General features: G+C 42.2%; 1 protein-coding gene across 12 annotated transcripts in view; it reads right to left on the reverse strand.

Annotated features, from left to right (window-relative positions):
* The window catches only part of RBFOX1 (RNA binding fox-1 homolog 1), a 1,395,365-nt gene that overhangs the window by 848,128 nt on the left and 520,302 nt on the right, over positions 1-26,935 (reverse strand). For all 12 annotated transcript variants that reach the window (XM_087870651.1, XM_087870643.1, XM_087870620.1 and 9 more), the window contains one exon: positions 16,882-16,929. Coding sequence is in view for 6 of the 12 variants with exons in the window: in XM_087870645.1 (XP_087726771.1) it covers positions 16,882-16,929 (48 nt within the window). In the remaining 6 variants the exon portion in view is untranslated. The remainder of the gene's footprint in view (positions 1-16,881; positions 16,930-26,935) is intronic.

Below are 26,935 nucleotides of genomic sequence, written 5' to 3' on the forward strand. Positions count from 1 at the left end.
CTCCACAGAAACAGGTCATACACATCTATGTCTTGATATGTACTTATATTTATACAGGTAACCAGTCAAATGTTATGACAGGGCCTAAGTACTGTCAAGTGTGTTGGCAACCCTTAATTTTGTAGTAGCTGGAAATAGATGAAAAATGAATGGTCTTTGGGGTTAGACAAACCTTGATTCTAATTGTAGCCCTGCCTCCTAACTCACTATGTGAGCTTGGGACATTCATTTCATATATCTGGATTTCCATTTCATCATCTGAAAAAAAAAAGTGTCTATATTTTTAGTTGGGCATGCAGATTAACTGCATTATGCTTATAAAGCAGTTAGCAAATGCTCTTGTAGGTAGAAAATATTTAGTACTTGAAAGTAGTTGTTACTCCTTTGGAAGCCTGATCCTCTTCCTGTCCCATGCAGGACAATGAGTTCATATCTGGAAAGCCTCCAGGCCTTTTCATCCCCAAAGGCATTGGTCCAGGGCAGGCATCTTCCACCTCCTCTTGGGGCTCCTACAACATCTTTCTTTACTATTGAGAGTTTACTCCAGGCTAGGACCCACCTGGGGTTAAGTGCTACAGCTATAAAACAGCAAGTGCTCAGGACTTTCCAGAATTTATAGGAGGGTAGGATGGTGTTCTATCCTCAATCCATCTTTTGCCAAACTTTCCTGATCATTCAGGCCTTCCTCAAAACTCAGGAACTGTAATTCTCACCTCTTGGTCCACTGTTCTCAAGTTTACCTATGCAACCAGTGTTAAAAACCTTCCTGCCTGCACTCACGGCTCTCTGTACTGTGATCCCAGTTGACCTAGGGAAGGTGTGTGTGTGTGTGTGTGTGTGTGTGTGTGTGTGTGTGTGTGTGTGCGCGCGCGCGTGTGTGTCCTCTGCACAGCATCCTTTTATCTACTTCTGATAACATCCTGTTCTTCCTCATCTCTCCAGTTTTCCTTTTGAAAAACTTTAGGGCCTTCTTTCCTTTTGGAGATCTCTCCTCTCCCATTTCCTCTGGAGTCCATGTGGAGCTGACACTTGGCCCCAGGTTTCACGATGTGCCTGGGACTCGGACCTAGCCAAAGACAGCATTCCATGCCTATGTCAGCAAGAACTAGTGCAGCAATAGACACAGGACCCAACCCTAACCAAGCCTAGGACTTTTTCATGAAATTGGTCAAAGGTGAATCTGGAGTTAATCTTCTGGAGCCATTTCGCTCCACTTGTAAGAGCCTGCCGAAAATTAAGTCAAATCCAAGATAAATAGAGCCTAGATATAGAGACAGGTATATTCCTGATGACCTGTTATGAGCACCCGGATCTAGCCATCCCTGAAGCCAGATACTCCTGGATTTGCAGATGTGGAAGTGTATTCGTTTTCCAAGGCTGCTATAACAAATCACCAACATCTGGGTGGCTTAAAAAACAGAAATATACTATCTCTTAGTTATAGAGAATACACGTGTGAAATAAGGTGTCCACAGCCCCACGTTTCATTTGAAGTCTCTAGGGAAGAATCCTTTTTACATCTGGTAGTTGCCAGCAATCCTTGCCATTCTTGGCTTATAGCTGCATCTTCCCATCTCTGCCTCCATCATCACACCACCTCTACCCTCAGTGTATGTCTCTATATCCAAATCTCCCTCTCCTTTCTCTTATAAAAACACCAGCCATTGGATTAGGACCTTGATCCACAATCCAATATGACCTTATTTTAACTTGATTACATCTCCAAAGATCATATTTCCAAATAAGGTCACATTTACAGGTGCAGGACAGTTGGAACTTCTAACATATCTTTTTGGAGGTCATTATTCAACTCAGTAGAGGGAGTTAATCAATAATTTTTAGCTGAAGCCAATCTGAATTGTAGTTCTATTATAGCCAAGAGCTGAATTTCTGATATCTTTCAAATAATAATCCCAAAGTGCTATTTCTTTAATCTGACTCTAAAGGAAGGAATTCTACTCCTACTGTTTCTTCTTTTCTAGATCCCCTTTCCTTTGTTCCCTATTTATGCAGATGCTTTCCAAGCTTGGCTAGTATTGCAGGGTCCACCTGATATGGCACTTCCTCCAGCAAGTGTTTATTTTCTCCTACAAATGTCTAAAACTAGGTTCCCCTACATCACTGATTTGGCTATTAACATTCTCTGTCCAGAGTTGTATGTTGGCTTTTTATGTGAATACAGATTCTCAACTCCACAGCTGACAATAAACTTCTGTCATTGTATTCATTCAAAACCTCTTCTCCACGGTAGGCACTCTGCTGAGTGAGCAACACAGAGCACCCCTGTCTGTCCTAAAGCTTAGAATCCTGTCCAGCAGGTCTACCCCTACTTGGTAGAGAAACTTCCACCCAGTGAGTCGGAGGTGACAGCTAAGGATGCTTGGTCTCAGGATGTGGAAAGCTTCTCTCTTTGTGATTGTCCCATCCATTGTTTTTCAAGTTGCTGCAAATCCCGGAGGGTCCCATTTCAGCAAACATGAAGCATATTCATCTGGAAAATTTTACCTGCTTGAATTAGCAATGTTTGCCCAATAGATTTAGTCAGGTATTGGATAACAATCCTGTGAACTCTGCTCATCCTTTTCGAAAATAAAATAAATAAAATAAAATAAAATAAAATAAAATAAAATAAAATAAAATGAGGGATTCTTTCAAGGACCAACTCAGCAGTGGGACAGTTGTTCATTTCACATGTTTGGCCCCTTGGTAACATTTCACTTGAGACACTTCTTATAGATGATGGTGTCTTGTTCAGAGATTCTTTTCATCTTATTCTAATTCTCAACAGGAATATAAATTGTTTATCATGATTTCTTTTGTTATGGCTTTTAGTGATGTTACTACTATTAACAACCATGCATTCAATAATTACTATGTGCCAGGAACTGGACTGGCAATTGGAGCACATTATGGATAAGGTTCACAATAACCTTAAGAGGTAGGTGGTATCATTGTCATCTCTTTGCAGAAGAGGAATCTGAGATGCAGAAAGGTTAAGTAACATGCTCAAACTCAGCCCTAAACTTAATCCTGCACATCTTCTATTGGAGGAACTCCTTCCCTTCCATTATGACTGTAGTCAGGGTTCTCCAGAGACACAGAACCAACAGGAGATATATAGATATAGATGTAGATACAGCTATAGATATAGGGGAGGAGAGGAAAAGAAAGAGAGAGAGATTCATTGATTTAATATGAAGAATTGGCTCATGTGATTATGGAGGCTGAAAAATCCTTTGATCTGCCATCTGCAAGCTGGAGATCCAGGGAAGACTAATTCAGTCTGAAGTTCTGAGAACCAGAGGAGCCAATGGTATAAATCCCAGCCTGAGGGCCAGAAAAGATGAGATGACATTTCCCAGCTCAATCAGTGACTTGGGGGGCGGGACACTGACACCAAATTCTTCCTTTCTCTGCCTTTTGTCTTATTTAGACCCTGGATGGAGCTTGAGGCTCACCCAGCTTGAGGAGGGTTATCTAATTTACTAAATCCACTGATACCAATGCTAATCTCATCTGGAAACAACCTCACAGACATATCCAGAAATCAGAGTTCATCTGGGCATCCCACAGACAATCAAGTTGACACATAAAATTAACCAACACAATGACTTATTTTCTAATTCTCAAATCATAAATTAATGAAACTGTGTTTGAACATTGAAAAACATAAATATTTCACTTTCCCCATGTGAATGTATACTTGATCATAGCAGAAGTACATGCTATCTTATGGGATGTGTTTTTGTTCAATATCACATCAGTTATTATTCCATGGACCTCTGACACAAGCCCATAATCACTTTTAACAGCTGCATTATACTCCATCACGTTCTGTACTCAACATAATAAGCCACTCCCTAAGATTGGGCAATTATAATAATTCATAGGAATAAGATTGGGTCAAAGGAATAATTATCTGCATGGTTGATCATAGTTATGGGTGCTCTGGCTTTTAAATGAGTTCCACCAAATTGCAGTACAATCAGTAAAGAATTCAGGAGCCATTTCACGGCAATTTTGCTAGTATGGGAAAAGGTAATAATCCTACTTTCATGTCAATATGGCATTACTTAGTAGGTAGAAATTAGTATCTCACACTGGCTTTAATTTGCATTTTCATACAGCTATCAAAGACAGGTGTTCACCATGAGTTTGAGTCTATGTATGATTTCCTTTGTGTGAATTTCCAGTTAGCTCCTTAGTGATCACTCTCAGGCTTTTATGATTTCCCCATGAAGACACTCCTATCATAAGGGCAAAATTAATATTTGTCAACCTACACATTGATAATTTGGATCAACAGAGAAACTCAATCTGAATTGATCAAATTAGAAACTATATATTTTTTTTTCCTTATTGCAAGGTAGGGTACTATTTTGAGGGCATGCAAGAGATATACTTAAAGTTCTATTACTCCTTCGACTTGATTCTCTGTATACCACGGGAACCAGTTATTCAACCAAATCAGGTGCCTGGGAAAACCTATCACACTCCCTGGCTGAGTCATCCTGCCAGCCTGATTCATGACCAGGAGTTGCTTCCCTACACATGCTCCCTTAACCAAAAGCTGGAATGTCTTAAGCATGAAGTATTTTCTGTTCTAAAGGATCTGTCCTCCAATCCACCCAGAAAATCTTCTGGTTGACCTGTAGATTCTGATAGCTTTTAGTCTGCAATGGGCACAGTAAAAGATACTGCATTTTTGAGGATTTTATTAAAAAATAAATTTTAACCTATAATAGGCCCAAAAAAAGCCCAATTAAAATGATAAAAACTCAACATAATGCATGCATGGGGTTGTGCATGTGTGTGCATGTGCATATGTGAATTTACACATGTGTGCATGTTTTCCCCCACCTTTGGATTCTGTTGCTACTGCATCAAGTTCCATCAAAAATTATTTAGCACTACAGCTGCTAAGATGGATGGTATAATCTCTGGGTTTTCTGACCTTGATCAACATGAAGAAAATTTCAGCTGAACTGTGCAAAAGTTCTGGGACAACATAAATCACATTTGGACAGGACATGCTTTCTATCTAAAGCATCGTAAAGTCACCCAATCACATATCAAGAATTGGGATAATAAAACACACCAACTGAAGAGGAAAAAAATTAATTAACACTCACTCCACTCATCACGAAAGAAGCCGATGGCCATTTTTTTTTTTTTGAGAAGAGATGACAGAACTATTCTAGACAAGTAGCTCTGCACTTAATTAGGTGTTTCCTAAATGCATTTTAATTCAGAGTTTAAAGAAGTATCACTAAAAGTTATACAAAAATAGACTTGCTTCTTTTAAGTAAAATAAATGACAAATGAAATTAATGGTATTAAAATGTAAGCAATTCAGCCCCAATTAATACATAATGCAAAGAGATGAGAGATATCTTTTTTTTTAAGAGATGACAAATATCTTATAGATAAATCACACTTTTAAAATTGAGGTATCAAAAGCGTTATAACCCTATCTGAGGCTGAAGTAAGGTAAGTTATCACCACAAGTAATCAAATAGAGTAGGTTTCCCAAGGGCCTAGGAAAGTGAGGTTATATGTGTCTGGTACAAGGCTTTTACGCATTAAACTGTGTTTAAGCCATACACCACCTATAAAAATACCTGTTCCTTGATGGATTGCAAATCCGTAACATAACAAGAGAAACAGGAGTACTCAAAAGTAAAGACCAAACAGAGAATGCAACAGAAGCATCAAGTGTCTGTCTTCTCTTCATCTTTGAGCTTAAATACAAAGCATTTAGGGTTTGCTGCCAGATTCCAGGCCAGGAACCACCTATTTTTGGCACACACACTATAATCCCCCTCCCCCTCACCGTTGTCAGACGTCACTAATCAATCACACACTCCTGTAGAACCCAGGGCTCAGACTCCTCATCAACACAGCATTCTGTACAGACACTATCAATCAATCTGAGCTGGCACCAGAGATTAAATCTGTTTCCAATTACTGGTCTACACTTTTAGGCATGCTTTCCAACCCTCTCTATGCACCTTCCACCAGACTGATAAGTACCTGCAGGATATACAAAACTCTAGACTTACAACTGGCGACCTGGTATCTAGCTTCAGTTTTGTTACTTGTGTTGCTATGTACTTAACTGGTCCTAGACCAGTTTTACTTAACTTCTCTGATCCCACCAGAGATCTAAGAAATGGACTCCAGAGTGAAAGAAGAAGAGGACAAAAGCAAATGTAAGAATGTAATAATGCAGCTTGCATGTACTGGAGGCATATCCTCCGCCTAGCCAGGATGCTAAGTACCCTAAGTAAATTAGCTCAATGAGTCCCACAGTAACCCCAGAAAGTATTTACTCTTATTCTGTCCATTTTACATGAGAACATGAGCATCTGAGAGGTTAAATAACCAGGAAGTGGCCAAGCTGGGGTTCAAACCCAGGCCTTTTGAGAATCCTGAGCTAAAACTCTTAACCAGTCTGTTATACCCATGATTCTTTAGACTAGCTTTCCAAAGCCAACTTCAAGGCTGATGGGTGTATCAGACAAATGGCCTGATCTACCTCAGTAGCTTTTTCACTGCACTTTATGTGTTACATCTTTGTCCATCGTACTCCTGAGTGTGCCCAGCACCCCTCATCATCTGTCATTTGGGTTTCCGGCCCATCAGAGGCTAATTTAACTCCATACCACATCCATTTTAGAAGCTCTTCCAGTTTTTATGTGCCTCCTTCCAACCCTCGGCCCACCACCGCCTTCGAATTTCCCTAAAATCAATGAGAGAGGAAAGTATGACTAACATTTCATTTTCAAAGTTCAGTAAAAGAGAAAGCATCAGCTAACCTGCAGACAAAATATAAAAGGCAGGTGCAGAGACCCATCCTGGAGTAAGAAGCTCTTGTCTATAAAAATAACCTTCAGTCATGCAGAGAAGTGAAGCACTGACTGGAACCACGAACATTTTGATCATTCCAAAAAGCAGACCCACTGAGGACCTCAAGATAATACCTATGGAGGAGTGATTAAGAGGAAATTAAATGCAGAGATCCACCACAGAACGTCAATTAGCATTGGCCCAAGTTATTTCTATTCCTTCGAGGGCTTTGTTACAATAATTCTCAAAAACAGAGCAACCATTTACTTGTGTGCCAGGCACTGAGCATGGTGAGCAGTCAAGGACCATTTATTGTTTTCTCCTGTGAGGTATCCTTGGCAGAAGTAGCGTTGTCAGTGGTTAAGAATCAAAGGCAGATCGGGGCACCTAGGTGGCTCAGTCAGTTAAGCATCTGCCTTTAGCTCAGATCATGATCTCAGGGTCCTGGGATCAAGTCCTGCATTGGGCTCCCTACACAGTGGAGAGCCTGCTTGCTTCTCCCTCTCCTTCTGCTGCTCGCCCTGCTTTCTCTCCCTCTCTCTTTCTCTATCTCTCTCAAAAAAAAAAAAAAAAATCAAAAGCAGACCACCTGGTGTCGGAAATCCATCCTACACTTACTACCTGGGTGACCTCAGGCATGATAGTTAAGTCCTCCTTCCTTCAGTTTTCTCATCTGCAAAATGGAGATAAATATTGTACATATCTTAAAGGACCTTCATAAAGATTCAATAATAGAATGCACATAAGGGTGCCTGGGTGGCTTAGCTGGTTAAGCATCCAACTCTTGATCTCAGCTCATCAGGTCTTGATCTCAGGGTCGTGAGTTCAAGTCCTGTATTGGGCTCCACACTTGGTATGGAGTCTACTTAAAAAAAATAACAGGATGTACATAAAGTGCTAAAAACAGTGTCTAGTATACAGTAAGTGCTCAATGCAAGCTAGGTCAATTACTATTTCTCTTCTGGAAAAACAATCAGTCAAGGTTTCCTTTAGAAACTCAACTGTACTCCATTTAAGTTGTTCAGTTAGGGTCCAACCTACTTCTGGCTGTGGATGAAGGCAGACAGACAGGCTAAGTACTGCTTTCCATAACTGACACAGATTAAGCCAATAAACATCATCCCCAGCATTTGTACTGAAACCACTGGAAATGAAGCTCTCTCTTTCTGCAGGTAGAATATAAGCCTATAGCTAGTGGTCCCCATCAGGAATTTAAAAACAAGGAACCAGCTATACCAGAAAACAACTCAATTTTGCTGTTATTTGACCCAACAGTTGTCTTTTTTTTTTTTTTTAATCTTTAAGCTGACCCAAATTGGCTTTCTATTGTACAGGTTAAGATGTCCCACTACAGCCCACTAGAACAATCCATGGCATACATTATCTAACCCATTTTACAGATGGTCTGACTGTGGATGAGAAAGCTAATGTGGCATTCCTAAGATCTTGCAGCTAGTAACTAAGGGCAGAACCAAGATTCAAACCCAGATCTGATTCCCAAACTACTCTACCACATTACACTATCTTTAGAAATAAATTATGTAGAAGTGAAAAAAAAAATGCCAAGGATTTCTTGGCAGTAACCAATTTTGGGGGAGGGGAAATCCTCTCCAGAGTTGACTTCCATCCCCTATCTGAGGTTCTGCACACATAATTCCAGACCCTGGGATTTATCATCTCTACTCTTGGCTAATCCCCAAGCCCAAGTAGAAATGATGTTGAGTCTGGCTGTCAGTGTGCTACACGCACATCTCTCGGTCAGAGTGCCTGCCTTCCCAGCAGAGAGAAGGATGAGATGGGGTCTATTGTGGTATGCACACCAAGTTTCATGACTATCTCTAAAGAACAGAGGCAAATCTATAAATGTGGGTTGCTTTGCCGATGCCAGATGTCCAGATATGGTGGCAGCAAGAATACACTGCTGCCCCAAACACAGCCCAAGCACAGGCTGGGTAGTGGCTATGAACTCACGTGGAATGACAGCCTTGCCTGATAGGAATGATGGTTAATAATCTGGAGAAGACTCATGGTCTTCAGGAATTTGCATGCAATGAAAAACACAATACCCATAGAAAAGGCAAGCAACCCAGACACCAGCTTTGCTGGTGTTAGATGACCCGCCCTACTCTTTGGCCCTACGCTTTGCTCTGTGAGCAAGTGGACACCATAGGCAATGGAACTGTCTTTATGCATCTGATTATTTCACACCATTAGATCACATTCCATATAAAGTTGATTTCATTCTATGACACTGGACGAAGTGCTCCTCTGCTTGCAAGGCTTGGGGTGGCTTCGCTCTTGCCCGCTTCCCAGCCTCATCTCAAGCCACATACCTCTGTTCAGTTCCTGAGTCATGCCACACTTCTTCCTCCACACTTCCACCTCTGTACGCAACCCAGGAGTCTCTACTCCTATCCATGACTTGAGTTGTGACTCAAATATCATTTCTCACGGATGCTTTAATTTTCATTTCCACAGCTTTGGGGAATCTTGGAGCATCTACCCATTTAATGCATAAACACAATCAGCCTTAAACAAAGGACATTTGAAGCAGAAAAGAAATCCAATACCCAGACAAATCCTGAGTCTCACCAAATGGTGCTCACTGCAGTCTTTGCCCTTGTCTGCCTTGAGTATCTCATTTCAGTCTTTAATGAGAAACTCATCCATGAATGCTTCCCATTCCAGGGAGAGGCCCTCAGAGTCAGGAGCATGCCTTCCCCTCTGTCTTTGTTCTGCCTGTCAGAGCCCAGAGGACTAATCCACACCCATCCACACAGCAAGAGAGCAGTACTCATAGAAAACCAACCCTGGTGACTGCTTTGTGCTCATTTTCAACCTCACTGGCATCTAAGCCTCTGAAATCCAGGAAATTAATTTATTGTCCATGTTGATCAACTCCACTCCTCATAGCAGCCAGCTGTACACAGAGACTTAAGCTGAGCAGCCTCTGACATGTCCGTGGATGGAGCTGTCCATGACCCAGGGTCAGGGTCACCAAACCATGTGGATAGGTCTGGTGAACTCTCTCCAAACCCAGACCTTCCTCTCAGTCTCCTGTGTGCCTGTAGCTCAGACTCCTGGCCTCTTGTCTGTATTTCGGCCTGGACTCCTGATTACATCCTTGCCCCCAACTAGTGCCCCCTGTAGACAAGCAGGTTTGAAACTTCCCAAATGCAAACCCAAAGCTCTCCCGTGATTGCAAATCCACTGTCTGAAAACAGATTCTTAAATCCCAGTTATTTGCAATCTATATATACAATTTCTTGACATCCATCTGATTTTCAATAAATCAACTCAGTTTTGTTCTTAATGAACATGTTAAAATTATAGAAGACAATCCTAACTAGAATTTTTTAAAAGAAAATTGTATATTGAAGTAAACGGAAAGAGCAGAATCCTTTGTCAGATACAGAATGTGAGCCTAATTCAAAAGTAAAACAATGTTACTAAATTATAGCTGATGTTAGAATTGCCTGTCAAGTAGTGAAGAGAAGGGCCATATGCACCCCAATGTTCATAGCAGCAATGTCCACAATAGCTAAATCGTGGAAGGAGCCGAGATGCCCTGCAACAGATGACTGGATTAAGAAGTTGTGGTCCATATATACAATGGAATATTACTCAGCAATCAGAAAGAATGAGTTCTCAACATTTGCTACAACATGGACGGCACTGGAGGAGATAATGCTTAGTGAAATAAGTCAAGCAGAGAAAGACAACTATCATATGATTTCTCTCATCTATGGAACATAAGAACTAGAACGATCAGTAGGGGAAGAAAGGGATAAAGGAAGGGGGGGTAATCAGAAGGGGGAATGAAACATGAAAGACTATGGACTATGAGAAACAAACTGAGGGCTACAGAGGGGAGAGGGGTGGGGGAATGGGATAGACCGGTGATGGGTAGTAAGGAGGGCACATATTGCATGGTGCACTGGGTGTTATACACAACTAATGAATCATCGAGCCTTACATCGAAAACCGGGGATGTACTGTATGGTGACTAACATAATATAATAAAAAATCATTATTAATTAAAAAAAAAAAAAAAAAAAAAAAAAAAAAAAAAAAAAGAATTGCCTGTCAAGTGTTCTGGATCTCTTGGTTAGAAGGGTAGATTAGCAAATGTTGGAGACGTGGGGCTTATTAAAAATAAAACAAAACAAAACAAAACACCAACCAAATTAAGTCTCCTTGATGCAATCCCCAGGTCTGAAAAATAACTGACAAGACAATAACTTCAACACTTCTTTGCTAAGTGATTTGATGCCATGTCCACGAGCCACCTGCAGGTACCTCATTTATCATATGAAATCTGAGCCCCACACTTGGCAATACTGGCCCACAGGAAAACACGGTCCTCCACCATCACACATCTTTAAAAAGAGGACATCTGGCTGGGAACCAGCACCATTATTTCTGAGTCCTGGCTGGCCTCACCTTGTTCTTGGCAAAGCCTTCCCCTTCGTTCATCCCTGCACTCAACCATGGCCCGGCCTCTGGCTCCATCGCTGGGCTCTGTCTTCTCTCCCTCTTTCCTCAGGACTTCCTCTTTGGTGAGTTAGTCACACAAAATTTCAAGTACCTCTTTGGTTCCATACACCTCTGGCCTCCTCTAGCAAGGACCTGCCCTCCCTCATTCTCTCCTTCCACTGGGAGGGGAGATTGATACAACACCCTGATCCAGCAGCAAGGCAAACAATACCCTCCATAATCCACCCACTCACTGCTCTGGTCTCCCCTCTGGCCACTCTCAGACATGCACACTGGGCCCGGGCCCACCTGAAACATGCCACATGCTTTCACACCTCTGTCTTTGCCCACACTGTTCCCTCTGCCAGGTGGGCCTTCGACAGACACCACCCCTGAAAATACTCACATAAGAGCTCTTCCTAATCCACTGAGACTTAGCTTGCAAGTCTCAAGCCTTCAAGTCTCTTGAATCTTTTCTGCATATGTGTTTTACTTGACTTACATAGTGTTTTAAAAATCAGTAGTTTTCCATTAAAATCCATATTTCCAGATTGGCTTAGAAATTGGCAACACTGAACATATATTCCCCATGGCAACAGGTAGCTCTATCAGAGCCCCTGCATATGGGTCCACTGCTCTTGAGTTCATTACTGTCCCTATGGCTTCATGTTAGCCCACAATCACCCGTCACTATAATAGGATTCCTGCCTGGACCCGGCAAATGGGTGAGTATATTTCTTGACTTAGGCCAAGCATCTCTTCTTCTGTAAAATATTCCCCAAGCCTTCTAGGTCCCCTGGTGGTCTGTTTCCATGAGCCACGATAACACTTTCTGGGGGACTTATCTTTTTTTGAAGAAATTTAATTATAAATAACATGTGATACTTGTAGGTGTGGACATTAGCAAAAACAAAAATAAAAGTAGATGCAGTTGACTGTGTTCTTATTTTGTGCCAGGCATTGTGTGGGTGTGGGTGTGTGTGTGCGTGTGCACACACTGTTTTATGGTATTATCAACTCCTCAAATCAACTTTTCAAGCGAACTTTATTATCTCCAATTCACAGACAGGCAGATGGAGACTGATAGAAGGTAAGAGAACTTCTCAAGGTCACAGAGCTGCTAAGTAGGAGAACTGGGATTAAACTCCAGGACTTTCAGGCTCCAAGCCCTATGGTTTTCACTACTACACTATGTTCACTCCTGTGTTGTGAGCACAGAAATTATAATCCTTGCGTATACCCTGGTGGAAGGACAAAAGCTAGAACTGAACCAGATCTATTGGAAACAGAGGCCAGGACTGCACTTCTGGGGCTGATTTGTCTTGTCCCCAAGACCAGAAGAAGTCCTGGCATCCCCACCACCAGATGCCAGCGGCTCATCAGAGGCTCAGGAATGACAAGACTGTGGTAAGTCTCTGTGGTAAGTCTCTACTAGAGCTAGAACGTGAGGGCTGAACGTTGCCCCAAATTGAAAAACAGATTATTTTGTTGGCAATGGATGAAGATACCAGTCTGGGCAGAAATTCATCTGCAGGAAAGGGCAAGTCTCCTACAAATTTAATTCTCATGTTTGTGTGTGTAAGGCTAGATTCTAGCATTAGTGCTAAGAGCCTAGCTTGTGCATTAAGGATCTCTGAGTTCAAATCCTGGCCTATGATGCCACTTGATCTCAGGCCAGTCACTCAACCTCTTCCTTTCTTCTGTGTAAAGGGGATCATGGTGGTGCCTCCGACACAGGGTTCTGGAAGTATAGGAGGCACTTAAGAGTCCCGATCCAGAGTAGATCTCATAAAAGGGAAAAGTCAGAATGCTCAGGGTTAACTGAGGCAGACAGCATCTACTACAGACCCCGATCGCAGCTCCAACTGGATCCAATCTGAAAGTCGCCCTAACTTTGAAAACAGCTCAAACTCCTTCCATACAATTTCATAGCAGATCTGAAACTGTTTAGCTGCACCAGGCCAGGCGATAAGTGAGAAGAGGAAGGGCTGTCTGTGTTTATAGCCTTTGACAAATGGGTTCTCATCTCCTCCTGACAGATTCTCCCCCCAGCTGATCCATCCGCCTCTTCTGCCATCACCTGAATTGTGGTCTTCATAATAGTACTGGAATTCAGATGGATTTTACACCACAAATAAAAATGAATTTAAATGCCTCAGCTCCCCACCAGCAACACGGGTACTGTAAATGTCAAATGCATGCGGTTTTGCAAGGCCGTACAGCCGCTCCGAGTGATGGGCTACCTCGCATCACCTTTGCTAAATCTGCATTAGCTCCACGGCATTCACCTGTGGGAGGAAACAATCTGAGCTCTGCTTCCCACTTAAGGGTGAAAAATGCCTCCAGCCCTTGAGACCTCCCTGTGACAGCCTCTGGATGATTCTAAGAAATGGCCAGGAAGCCATCCACATACAGGTGCACTCACAGGGGCTCTGCGATTTGGTGGGCTTGGAAGCAAAAGGGAAACATGAAACAGAAGCACACTCCAATAAAAGCCACGGATTTCTCCATACACAACCAGGCAAGGAGCTCCTTGCCAATGTCTGCCGATGGAAAACAGACATTTAGAATATAGAAACGTAGAAGAAAACTATTCTCTCATTCAGTCAGCAGTCTCAGACAGAACCAGACAGTGTGCAGACCAGAAGAGCAATGTTACTGCTCTTCCATAGGATGAGGGCTCTCTCCAACTCCTGTAATTCACCGCTTATCTTCCATCATTATATCTGGTCTGGGATTCAGTCAATGCCAAAATGATTCATCTCAAGGTAAATGCCCCTACCAAATGGGATGAGGCATGAAATTGGAGGGGGCAGCAGGGAGAGACCCTATTAGACTCTAGAGCAAACTTGATATCTTGTTTTCTAAAATCTTTCTCTCCAGAAGGTACTCAACCAAATACAGAGACACAAATGTAAGCACACAAATATATCCATATACAGAGAATATACAGAAGAGAGGTAGACAGGAAGGAAGGAAAAGCAAAAGGGAAATGAAAAAGGAAAATAAAAAACAGGTTTCCTGGGGATGCATCTAGTCCCACAGACACCATGTTAAGCTTTCCTAACTAAAGGAAACTGAGCTTTCAAGAAATCACTGCCAGTTTGCCTTCAGAGCGCTCAGCGTTTCATAAAAACCCACACGGGCCAAGGGCTGCATCTTCAGAGGCAGGCTGACTTATTATTTTGGCACCTCTGTCATCTCTCGTCACTTCAATTCCACTTTATCAAATTACTGATTTTGCCAGAAGCATTCGGATTAAGTGGAGAGGGGCACACACACACACACGCAAGAGCAAGTGTCATCACTTCAATGGTGAGATTTCATAATTATACGTCAGGGTGACAGAAGTACCAGAGTGCATTCGAGAGCCTGGATGAAGATCACTCCAGATGCCACGGCCACCGTCTCCCTGCGTGCCCTCCTGCCTCATCACTGCACGCAGGGGCAGGGCTGGCACTCTTCCGTGGAGGGTGGGGCCACTGCCCTCTGGGATGACTGGGGTTGACTTTTCCATTAGGAGACAGGACCCCAATGTACAGAGCTACCCCCCGCACCTCACCCCCACCCCCAACCCCATTAGGAAACCCAGAGAAGCTACGGCCCAAATGTAAGAATCACACAAAAATAAATCAAAAAGAATTCCAAGAGGAAGAAAAGTTCTCCCGTTGGACAGAAGGAAGAGCAAGTCCTTAGAGAAGAAGACTGTCAAAACGGAGGTAGGCATTACACTTGAGGCATTGCTACAAGTCATCACCAATGAAGTGCAGTCAAAGGGGTTTGGTTAATTCATGTGTCCTCAGTCATGAGCACTCATGTTTAGAAAACACCAGGTGAACCTGTTTAGAGACGAAGCTTTTTTTGAAGTGCCTGACTCAAGCCCACAGGCTATGACAAAGCCCAGAAATGTGTATGTGTGTGTGCATGTGTGTGCACACGCATGTGTGTTACTCTTTTTTGAAAATAGTTGAAGCCATGTACGGATATGACTTTTCGTACCAGTAAGCATCACGAGACATCCACAGACTTGGGGGATCCTTACCACCATGATGTATGACCCAGTGGCAGTCTGGGTCAGCAGAATGGAGCCATGTCGCTAGCTTTCATTGCCCAGAGATTATCCTGGTTGCTCATTTATCTTTCGGGTGATGGAACTGATACTATTTTAACAGTATCAGGCCTCCTGGTGTCTTTCAAACACTACTGGCAAAGAAGGCACCAAAAAAAAAAAAAAAAATACTGGACAGAAACAGAAACATGCTCGTGAATTTCACAAAAGTCCAAGGGAAGTGAAAGCAACCCGACTTAGGAAGCAGGGCAGGTGACACGCCTTCACTGTGATGTGGGCAGAGAGGCTGGGGCAGATCACCTACAGCAAAACTGGTAGGAACGGATGAAAAAAGACAGTAGACATATGTTCAGCCTAAATTCCATTTGTCCACCTGCAAGTATGCCAACATGCAAATACACAGTGGACGCAAATCAAAATGCCCTTGCCTGCAAATGAGAGCAACCCAGAACCGGAACGGACCTGAGGATCACGAGGAGCCAATCTCAGCTACTGCGCATCATTATTCTGTTCAACGGGAGGAGATTAACACTCCTTAAAATAATGCATGACAATTGCCTTTTATTTAAAAGCAAATTTTGTTTTGAGGAGCCCTCAACCACCTTATTAATCAACAGATGACTGAGCTATCACAAAATCAGGGCTGAAAACCTCTGCTTGAAATAATAACTGCGTTTGACAATAATGGTACAGCTGCAGAGAGAAACATCTTTCAAAATTGTGGAACGATGTCAAAAGCAGCCAAGAGATATGTACCCTCAATTCACTTATTTGAACTCTTTGGATCCAAGGCGTTAAAGGTAAAATTTGATCTGCTTGGATGCACTTTACCAGGGAAACTTCTGTGAACTCTTGTCAATAGGGACAGACCATGGAGAACAATTGTCTAACAGCTATTTTTCCTGAGGGGATCCACACCAAGTGTAACAGGAAGATAAAGAGGGGGCGGGGGGACTCTGAAAATGCAGGAAATGACTTCCCCTCCCTACCCCCCAAAACATCTCACATAAATAGATTTATGCCATAGAAAGTCACTGCTCACATAACTGCATCATGATGGAAACCGAGGCAGGCTCTCTCAAAGTGTGTAGATTAAATATGAGGGCTCACCTTGGAAAGCCCAATATTTTATATTCTATCATATACATAATATTTATAGAATAAACACTAATGATGTTCAACAACAAGATGAAATGAGTTACGGATAAATGAGCTATTTTCCTAAAGACAAGCATATGACTAAAATAAAAATCGGCACCAATTTTTATAATACTTAATTATGCTATGCACTCTTCACTGAAGCCATCAGAGGTAACACAGACCAGCATTTTAAAGTATGACTGTCTTTAAGCATCTAATATCAGTACATGAATCACCATTGCAAGCCATCATCCAGCCTTAAACACTTGGGTTTAAATCACAGAGTTCTTGTTTTTGTTTTTTGGGGGTTTTTTTTTGAAATAAAAAAATGAAAAATACTGACTTACCTTTCTGTCCTCTATTTCCACACAGGTATTGCAGTCTGCTTTGATATCCTGAGAGGAAGAGAAAAGAAAGAGAAAGAACAGGAGTCAGACTTATGGTCAGGGAACATTCAGCAGTGTCGTTGAAATGCCCTTTAAAATAATAAAAAACTCACACTCCTAACGGTTGTTTCTCGAGCCATTGCTCTTTATAGCCCTTTTAAGAAGTATATGCCCTGGTGTTTGCATTAGAGACATATGGATGTCATAACTAAGCTTTATTACATGCAGATGTGGGGTGAAGGCAAAAGCTATGGATCAGAGGCCACAACAAAGAGAAGCCGATGGCTCATAAAATAATATGTCCCCCCAACACCTTTATTCACATCAGCAGAAACTGCCCTTACTCGGACTTAATATCTCTCTCTCTCATTCCAGATTTAGGATAGTCAAATCTACCTCCTTTCAACACAAAACCATCACCATCTTTTTTTTTTTAATCTTTCTTTCCATCCATGTATCCATCCATCCATCATCCACTGCTCATCCATTTATCCATCATCTGTCCATCCATTCATCCATGGGTCTACCCATTCATCCATATTTACTGCACTTTTACTTTTTTATGCATTTTTTCATCTTACTCTGGAATGTAAAGGTAAGAAAAACATGGTTTCTACCCTCAAGGAATTCACCAGTTAGACACAGTGGTTGACACACACACAAGCACCGTAATATTCATTTACTTATGCATTTAGAAGGTAGGCATTCAGCACGTATTGCTTGCCAGGGCTTGCTCTAGGAAAAGAAGACTCAGTAACATACAAAACACATGGAAAGTTCTGCCCTGGTGAGGCTTACATTTCGCTAGAAGAAACAGACAACAAAAAACATCAATAAATGGTATACTTTAATTTTATAAGAGGATTCCTACTACGAAGACAGATAAAGCAGGGAGAAGGGAATGGAAATGGTGAGCATGGGGGAATAAAATCTTAAATTTAAAGAGACGTGGCAATTGAGCAAAGGCCTGAAAGAAGTTAGGAGATGAGCCATGTCGCCATCTGGGGAAAGAGCCTCTCAGGGAAGGGAAGAGCAAGAGCAAAGTATTGGACACAGTTAAGCTAAAGGAAGGAAGCAGCAAGACTCAGTGGCAGGAGGGAAGTAAATTGAGAAAATACTGGAAGATGAGATCAGAGGAGGATATTAGCTCTTATTCTGAGAGCAGTGAGGAACCACCCAGGGTTTTTTTTTTGTGGGGGGGGGCAGGGTTGAGGTTTTTTTGTTTGCTTGATCTTATGCCAAATATGCACAGCATTTACTAATTTAACCATTTTGACGTGTACGGTTCAGGGGCATGAAGCATGAAGCACATTCACATTGCTGTGCAACCATCTCTATCCTCTACGTCTAGAACCTTTTCACCCTCCCAAACTGAAATGCTGCCCCCAGTAAACACTAACTCCCCATGTCTCCCTTCCCCAGCCCCTGGCAACCACCAATCTAATTTCTGTCTCTGTGAGTTTGACGACTCTAGGGTCCTCATTGTGCTGGTCCGTGAGGGCAGCCATAACAAATACCACAGACCCTGTGGCTTAAATAAATCTATTTTTTCACAATTCCAGAGGCTAGAAGTCCAAAATCAAGGTACTGTCAGGGTGGGTTTCTGGTGAGACCTCTCTTCCAGGCTTGTAGATGGCCACCTTCCCACTGTGCCCTCATGTGGCCTCTTCTCTGCGTGCATGCAGAGAGGTCTCTGGCGTCCCTTCCTCTTATAAGGACACCAGTCCTATCATATCAAACTAGGGCCCTTATGACCTTTTAAATCTCCATTACCTTCCTAAAGGCCCTATATCTGAAAACAGTGACACTGGGGGTTGGAGCCTCAATATACAAATCTGAGGATAGGGCACAATTCTGTGTATAACACTCATATAAGAGGGATCATACAGCATCTGCTCTTTTGTGTCTGGCTTATTTCATTTAGCATGTCTTCATCCAAGGCTCAGCCATGTAGTTAGTAGTATGTGTCAGATTTCATCACTTTTTAAGGATGAAGAATATTCCATTGTATGTATATATGACACTGTGTCGATCCATTCATCCATGGATAGACATTGGGTTGTTTCCACCTTTTGGCTACTGTGAATAATGAACATGGGTGTACGCATATGTGTTCAAGTCCTTGCTTTTAAGTCTTTTGCATATACGCCCAGAGGGGGAATTGCTGGATCACAAGTTTATTCTATGTTTAATTTTTTTTTAGGAACCGTCAAACTGTTTTGCACAACAGCTGTGCCATTTTACATTCCCACCAGCAGTGCATGAGGTTTCTAATTTCTCCATGCCCGGGCCAGCACTTGTCCTCACTCAGAGGTTTTGAAAAGAGAAGAGACATAATCCGCCTTCTGTTTTAACGGGGTAGACAATGGAGAGCCAAGGGCACAAGGGGAGACCAGTTTGGGGGTAGCTGCAGGAAGTCAGATATAAGATGTTGGTGGCTGGGAAGGGTGATGGCAGGAAGGTGGTAAGAAGTGGTCAAAATCTGGATGAAGTGGGGTGCCTGGGTGGCTCAGTCAGTTGAGCATCCGACTCTTGATTTCAGCTCAGGTCATGATCTCAGGGTTGTGGGATCGAGCCCGTGTCGGGCTCCATGCTCAGCGGGGAGCCTGCTTCTCCCTCTGTCCCTCCCCCTGCTCTTCCTCTAAAATAAAATAAAATATTTTTTAAAAATCTGCTTGTAGTGAAAGATGTCTTAAAGGATTGGATGTGGAATATGAGGGAGAGATGGAGGCCAAGGACCATGCCACAGTTTTTGGCCTGACCATTCTAGCAATGGAGATGGGGGGGGGGGGCGGTGACTATGGGTGAGGCAGGATGATGTAGGGGTCTGCAAACAATAGTGACTCAGTTTGGGCTAAGTTAAGTCCATAGAAATATTTATTGTCCCACCAAGAAGTAGTTGGGTTTACTCTGCTGATGTGTCATTAGGAGAGGGTTGATTAAGTGGAAGGCCATCATCACGCTGATTTATTAAGCACAACACATTCTAAGTCCGTGTGAATCAAGAGTGTAACAAAAGAAGACAATATCATAAGGTGAAGATTCTGGTTTTTTTTATGTAACAGGCGGTTTTAAAATCAGTAAAATGGAACCGAAACAATGAGCAATGATTGAACGCCTCCCTGGTGCCAGGAACTACGGCAGGTGTTTTTCACACTTGTCTCTAAGCTCCCCCCAACCAAACGAGGTTGGTGTTTTTACTTTTTACCATATAAAAATCGAGGTGAATGATTAGGTGACCCATCCTGGGTCACACAACGATGGAATATAAGTCTACACCTGGAAGTGGCTCCTAACACCAGGCACTTCGCATCCCTTTCAGGTGACTTTATTTTATTTTAGTAGAGGTGGTTGGTCAGTCTGGATAATTCAGGCCACGTGTCTCATTATTTTCCTTTCTATGGGGAAGAGGGACGTGTAAAGCAAAATTATTTAGAGAAGAGGCACAGCTGTGATTCTCCAAGTGCGATCCCCAGATCAGCAGCACCAGCATCACCTGAGAACCTATTTTAAAAAATGCATCTTCTGGGGCCAGACCTGGTGATATGCTCAGAGATCTGTGTGTTAGCAAGCCTCCAGGGGTTCCACTGGGAACCCAAGGCTGAAACACTGCAGGACACTGTCATGGTTAGCAGTTCCTGTGCTAAGCCAGACTCCTGCATCCCAAGTGCGGTGCCATCACATGACGGCTGTGCAGCTAAGGGTATCTTTACCTTTCAAAGTCTCGATTGCCTCATCTGTGACACAGGGGTACAATGAGGTACTGGCTATTCAAAGTGGGGGTCTGTGCCCCAAATGGGGCATCTCAGGCTTCACCCCTTCACTTCACTGAATCAGAATCTGCATTTTAACAAGCATGTAGACCGAATGACTGTGTTCCCCAAAATGCAGAGGTTGCAGCCCCAACCCCCAGTGTGGCTGTATTTGAAAATGGGGCCTCTAAGGAAGTAATTAAGGTTAAATGAGGTCATAAAAGGGGGAAATTTGATCTGATGGGATTAATGTCCTTATAAGAAGAGACAACAAAGAGCTTGTTCCCTCTCTCTCTGCATCCATGCACAGAGGAAAAGCCATGTGAAAACACAGAGAGAAGGTGCTGTCTGAAACCCAGGAAGAGTACTCTGCGGAACCTGACCACACTGGCACCCTGATCTCAGACTTCCAGCTTCCAGAACTATAAGAAAATAAATTTCTGTTGTTTTAAGTCTCTCAGTTGGTAGTATGTTGTTATGGCAGCTCACGCTAAGACAACAAGATTCCCGGATGATCTTCAAGGACTCCTAGGACTTGAGGTCATGGTTTTCTCACCACACCCCTGATTAAATGGCTGAGGTCCCTGGCTGACCTTGAACCCTTACTGAGAACTCTCTTTGAATTCATCCACTAAGACACACAGAGATTAACTGGGTATGGGAATGAAGAAAATCATGAATTATTTGTAAACCCTGGAGATGCCATCTAGAAACAAGGCAAGAAAAAGCAGCTCCTTGTCTGTTTTAGGCTATTCTGACCAGAGGAAATGTGCATTTCCTTTCTTTCCTCCAGTGAAAATATGTTGAGTTTGCAGGAAAGAGTCCATATCCAATTTTGATTTACCCACAAAGAAGTGGCAGGTGTTAATCAACTAACTAACACAAAAAATAAGCCAAAGGCAGGCTTTTTGTTTTTAATCTGCCACCAAGGACCCACACAAGCAACAGAAAAAAGCCATCTGGCAGAATCAGAGCTCTTGCCATTTCCCTAAGATTATTCAATTTATTCTTGTCAGGATTAATTTACTAAACCCATGCTGGATTTTTTATTTAGATGATATTGTTGGTTTGTCATCCGCTGCAGATCTATGCGGGAGGCACCACAGGGGACTGCACTTGCTTCTGAACAATGTTGGACTCAAATTGGAAAAATGTCACTTTGGCGGGAACAAATTATTGTTCGGATCGCTCCACGTAGAGCTGGTGTCTCCGGATGGGCTCCGACCTGACCTTTTCCGAACCAGAAGAGTCGAGTAAGTACTTCAGCCCCACTTGATGACTCCGCTTGGAAAACAGCTCAACTACTTAAGTGCTAAGTATGAATTTGGAGCCATGTACTCATCATCAAGCAATCAATTCCCCTACAGAATTCTCCTTTCTGTAGCTGGAAAACTCCAAACAGTGACTCAGTCGCTAGCAACGGATGGGATTCTGCACACGCTATGGAGTCACACTGCCTGGGTTCACAGAACTGGACTCCACACCACACTAATTGTGGGTTGGTGCCTGAGTTTTCCCGTCTGTGAAATAATGATAGCCACCTCATTTGTCGTCAGGCGTATCTAATCCATGCAAAGGTCTTAGCATAAGACGAGTCATAGATAAATGTTAGCCATCATTGACGGCATCCTCCAAATGTCTTTGTGAGACCTAGTTCTGAGCAGAGTATTGAGAACTTAAAAACAGTTCTATTTTTAAAGTTTGCTCTTCCAAGTCTTCTGAGTTCTTCTGGCTTTTAAACATCAAAGCACTTGTGTGTCTGTTCTTTTTAGAAGCTATTCTCCCTCCCAGAGAGACTTCTTTTCTTCTGCATTTTGTGTGTTAGTTGTTTCTGATGATTTTTGTAGGTCAGGGTTATTTATGCCCACGGTGCAGAGAACCATCATCCTGGATCATGTATCAGCATCATTCACAGCTCTGAAGTGCCCAGAAGTTAAAGGTCCCTGTGAACAGGTGGGGACAAATGTCTGCCGGTGAGATTCTGCCCTTAGAGGACTTAGAAGCCAGGAGTCTATAGTGGGTGGAATAGTAATCCTCAAAAGATTATGTCCATGTCCCAACCCCTGGAATCTGTGAATGTGACCTTATTTGGAAAAAGGGTCTTTGCAAATGTAATTAAGGCTCTTGACATAAGATCATCTTGGGTTATCTGTATGGGCCCTAAATCCAATGACAAGTGTCCTTTTAAGAGATAGAGAAGAGATGGCCATGTGAATACAGAGGCAGAGCCTAGAGTGATGTGGCCACCAGCCAAAGAGTGCCCAGAGCCACGGGGAGCTGGACAAGGCAAGGGGAGTGTTCACTCCTAGAGAGTCTGGTAGGAGAGTAGCCCTGTTGACATCTTGATTTCAGAATTGTGCCCTACAGAACGGTGAGAAAATACATTTCTGTTGTATTAAGCCACAAATTTGTGGTAATTTTTTACAGAAACCACAGGAAATTAAGCAAGAGCCTCAAGGAGCTTTCAGTGTGACTCTCTTGTGTTTGATGCTTGCCTACTCATCACGGGGAAAAGAAAGGCATGATCCAGAGACCACGCCATGTAATGCAAGTCCTAGGGGAGAAGAAAAACCCCTTTATATAAGAGATGCCAGGGCAGTTGCATGCTCTTACGTGCATCGGCCCTTGTGTTTTCAGAGGACAACCTCTGGAACCTCTTTTAATGACTTCAGGTATCAGCCCTCAAAGGACAATACAGAGATAAGACCAGGGTGCTTATATTGGACGTGAGAGTAAAGTAAGGTCATTTATCTTTGACGTGGCATTGTTCTCCTGGACTCAGACACTCACCAAGTCCCAGAGAGCATTTCAAAGTTAATAGCTACAGTTTAAAACATCTCTCGAGAGCTGGTGGATGATGTGGGGAAACAAAGGCAAAAGTAAAATTAGATTTTTTTACTACCTACAGACCACTGAAAGTCCTTGAAACAGGCAGAGTGACATTCCTCTAGGAACTCAGCTGTCTTGATGTTAGTACTTTGCTGAGAGCAAAAGGCAATCTTAGCCTGACCCCCAGGATACTGTAAGTCTACTTTAACAAATAAAAATTCCTTTGGAAACTTCCTTTATCTCTACTCCCTCCAAACAAGATACATGTTGGCAATCATCCCCCAAGCATATGACCCACCAATATACATCTGAAGGATCTCATGACTCAGGTTTTATTAAGACAGCAATAAATAACCTTTTCCTAACAATAGCTAGCCCCCTCAGGGTCCTGGAAACCTTGCTTCCAAAATTCCTTAGAGACTTACACTCTCCCTAACCCTCTCCCAACTTGAAAATATATGATGGGCTGCTCTTCATGAGCCCAGCACAGCTCTTTCTCCCCATGGCTCCTGTCCTTCTGTTTAATAAAATCACCTTTTTCCACAAAAGACGTCGCAAGAAATCTCCAGACCTCACCAACGTTCCAAAACTACATCATTTGGCGACCATGAAGGGATACCTCTCATTCTAGAGAGCTTGCTTTCTGTTCTCACCTTCACTTAATAAACTATCACTTCACCATTTTGTGTCCAGCAGATTCATTCTTCCACTCGGAGAGATAAGAACCATGCAGTTCTGCAACAATATGGCTCACCAATATACACATAAAGGTCTCATGACTCAGGTTTTATTAGACAGTAATAAATGACCTCTTCCCAACAGTAGCTAGCCCCCTCAAGGTCCTGGAAACCTTGTTTCCAAATTCCTTAGAGACTTATGTTATCCCTAGCAACCCCCCCACCCCCCGCCCAACTTAAAAGTATATAATTGGCCACTTCTCATGACTCCAGTGCAGCTCTTTCTGCCCACATGTCCTGTCCCCTTTTTGTATCAACACGGCTTAAGAATTCTTTCTCGGCCCCCGAACCCTAACATCTTTCCTCTATCAGTGGAGACACAGCCAAAGATTCACATGGCAAACCCAAACAGGGTTTATGAATAACTACCCTTCTACTGGGGGAGAAATCCAGGTGTTTCGCTTTCTTTTCAAGCAAAATAAATGCTATGGCAAGGAAGTTTAGAAAATTATCGAAAAAGTACATTTCGATATCACACTCCAAAAAGAATTCAAAAGTGCATTTTAAATTCTAAATCAACAGTATGTAGGGAGAAAAAAATAAATTTCCCTCTACCGTTTTAAGCTTCTTCGTTGATATCCCCCATAATAAAAGACAGATTAACTAGAAAAAAACAAACAGAAATTCAATGACTTTTATACTTCTTGTGTGCATGGGACATACCAAGAAAAAATGAGTAACTCCCAAGACAGCACCGGCCATCACAAATACCATCTTCAGCTAAAGGCAAAGAAAGAAGTTGGGGTGGGGAGTTGGCCCATTATGGTAGATTATCAGGCAGAACACAGTAAACAAGGGTAAGACTATTATGCAGATTAAAGCCAAGGTCTCCTCCATTGATAAGAGTTTCTGGAGACTTAGAGCCATCCTTCTTTCCTGAAGGGAGGTACCCTTACAAATGGAGACTTCTCTTATAAATGTAAATATTTTTCTCACAAAAGGTCAACTTCTCTGTTTTCAGAGATTCTATTGAATCTGCAGACTCTCTAAAGTAATCATCTCCAAATAATCCTCATGCTAAAAAGGCATATTTTCGGGTAGCCTTTGCTCCCCTTCATTTAGAAATAGTTTCCTCTTCAACGATTTTTGTTGTTCTGCAAACAATTACTTATCACTAAAAAAAGCTAGCCATTATGAGTTGAGATTCTAGGACTTAGAACATTTACTACAACCTGGATTCTAATGGGTTCTTTTTTTCTACCTTCACAGATTCAAACTTTGAAAATAAATACAAGCTGTAGGACCATTTGGCCCAGTGCTTCCATTTTGCAGATGAGAAAACTGAGGATCAGAATGTAGGTCACTGGCTTTGATAACAAATGATATAAGAGGGACTGAAACCTCCATCTGCCTGCTTTGTATTTTATGCTTTCCTCTATACCATATTTTGTCTTTGGATCTGAATATTAAAAACAATATTCTAAATTCAATTGCATTATTTAAGAATAATGATTGTGCCCCAAAGTTTTTTTGGGGGAAAAAAAAAAAAAAAAACGAATAACTGCGTTATCTCATAACTATAGTTGGTACAAATTTGGAGTCATGCGTGCCTTCCTGCTCAATTCTTCAGTCTGTTCATTCAGCTCAAAAGACCAAGATTCAAATAAGGTCACTTGAATACATAAAGAATAGCAGAAAACGTTTGCACTGACATATTTTATCCACTTTATAGGTCTCCATTCACACATCTGCTCAGCCCCTGCAATCTCACACAGCGCCAGCAGATGGAAGCAAATAACTTTGCAAAATACTAAAAAGCACGAAGCAATATACTAGAGCATCCCATTCATGGGGTCTGTAAACTTCTTGAAATATTATAATCTATCTGCTCCCTCAAAATTTAAGCCTCAAATGACTGCATGCTTTAATTAATAAGCTGTAATTACATACCAGGAATGTAATAATTTGAGAAAGCATTTTATTAGCATGTGTTTAAGAAGGTTCAGTATGACCGAGATCCCTGTTTCAAGGCACAGGGTACTCCAAAAACAGTTAGTTTCAATCTGAATGTGAAGACTGAGAATGTATTTCAGAGCTGTTTTGCCTGAATTCATAGAAACAGCAAAAAAAAAACCAAAACAACAACAACAAAAAAAAACGTAAACTAAGATCACAATATAAATCCATTCAACCAAGAGAGTAGAATCTACTTCAGTTGGTTAGCTCAGAATGCAGTGTTTCTGACTTTGGGAGGGTTTGGGAGGAATTTTAAGTGGGGGATGGGTTATGGGATATTTTCTTTGGGAGAGAGGTACCAAGAAAGAGCTGTAAAGCCAGAAAAACCACAAAACAATTCCTAAACTCTGTCTTTACGCAAATAAAGATAGCAGGGCTTTCATCTTAGAATTGTGACTTCTTTCTTTAAAGACTGCACCCTCACCCCCCATGAATTATTTTGTTCTCTCCATCCTATGTTGTTCCCAGCTTAGTTATCAGGGGACAAGAGAGAGTTGGCAGGAACCCTGCAGCCCAGGGCTACTGGCTCAGCACAATTAAATTTGCTACTGAGGAAGGCAGCCCCCTCTCAGGTAGGAGCAATATGTCACCAAGGTAAGCTCAAACCAAGGGTCTGTTTGCAAATAAGAGCTATGCATTGGCATCACAGCAGGGGTTTAATGAGAGCGCTTTTAATTAACTGTAAAAGTAATTACCCATATTAGATGTAAATCGCACTTGTTTTTACATGAGGTGAATAAT

The sequence above is a fragment of the Ursus americanus genome, chromosome 2 (assembly GCF_024610735.1).
Source record: "Ursus americanus isolate L20-20 chromosome 2, mUrsAme1.1.p, whole genome shotgun sequence".
Taxonomy (NCBI): Eukaryota; Metazoa; Chordata; class Mammalia; order Carnivora; family Ursidae; genus Ursus; species Ursus americanus.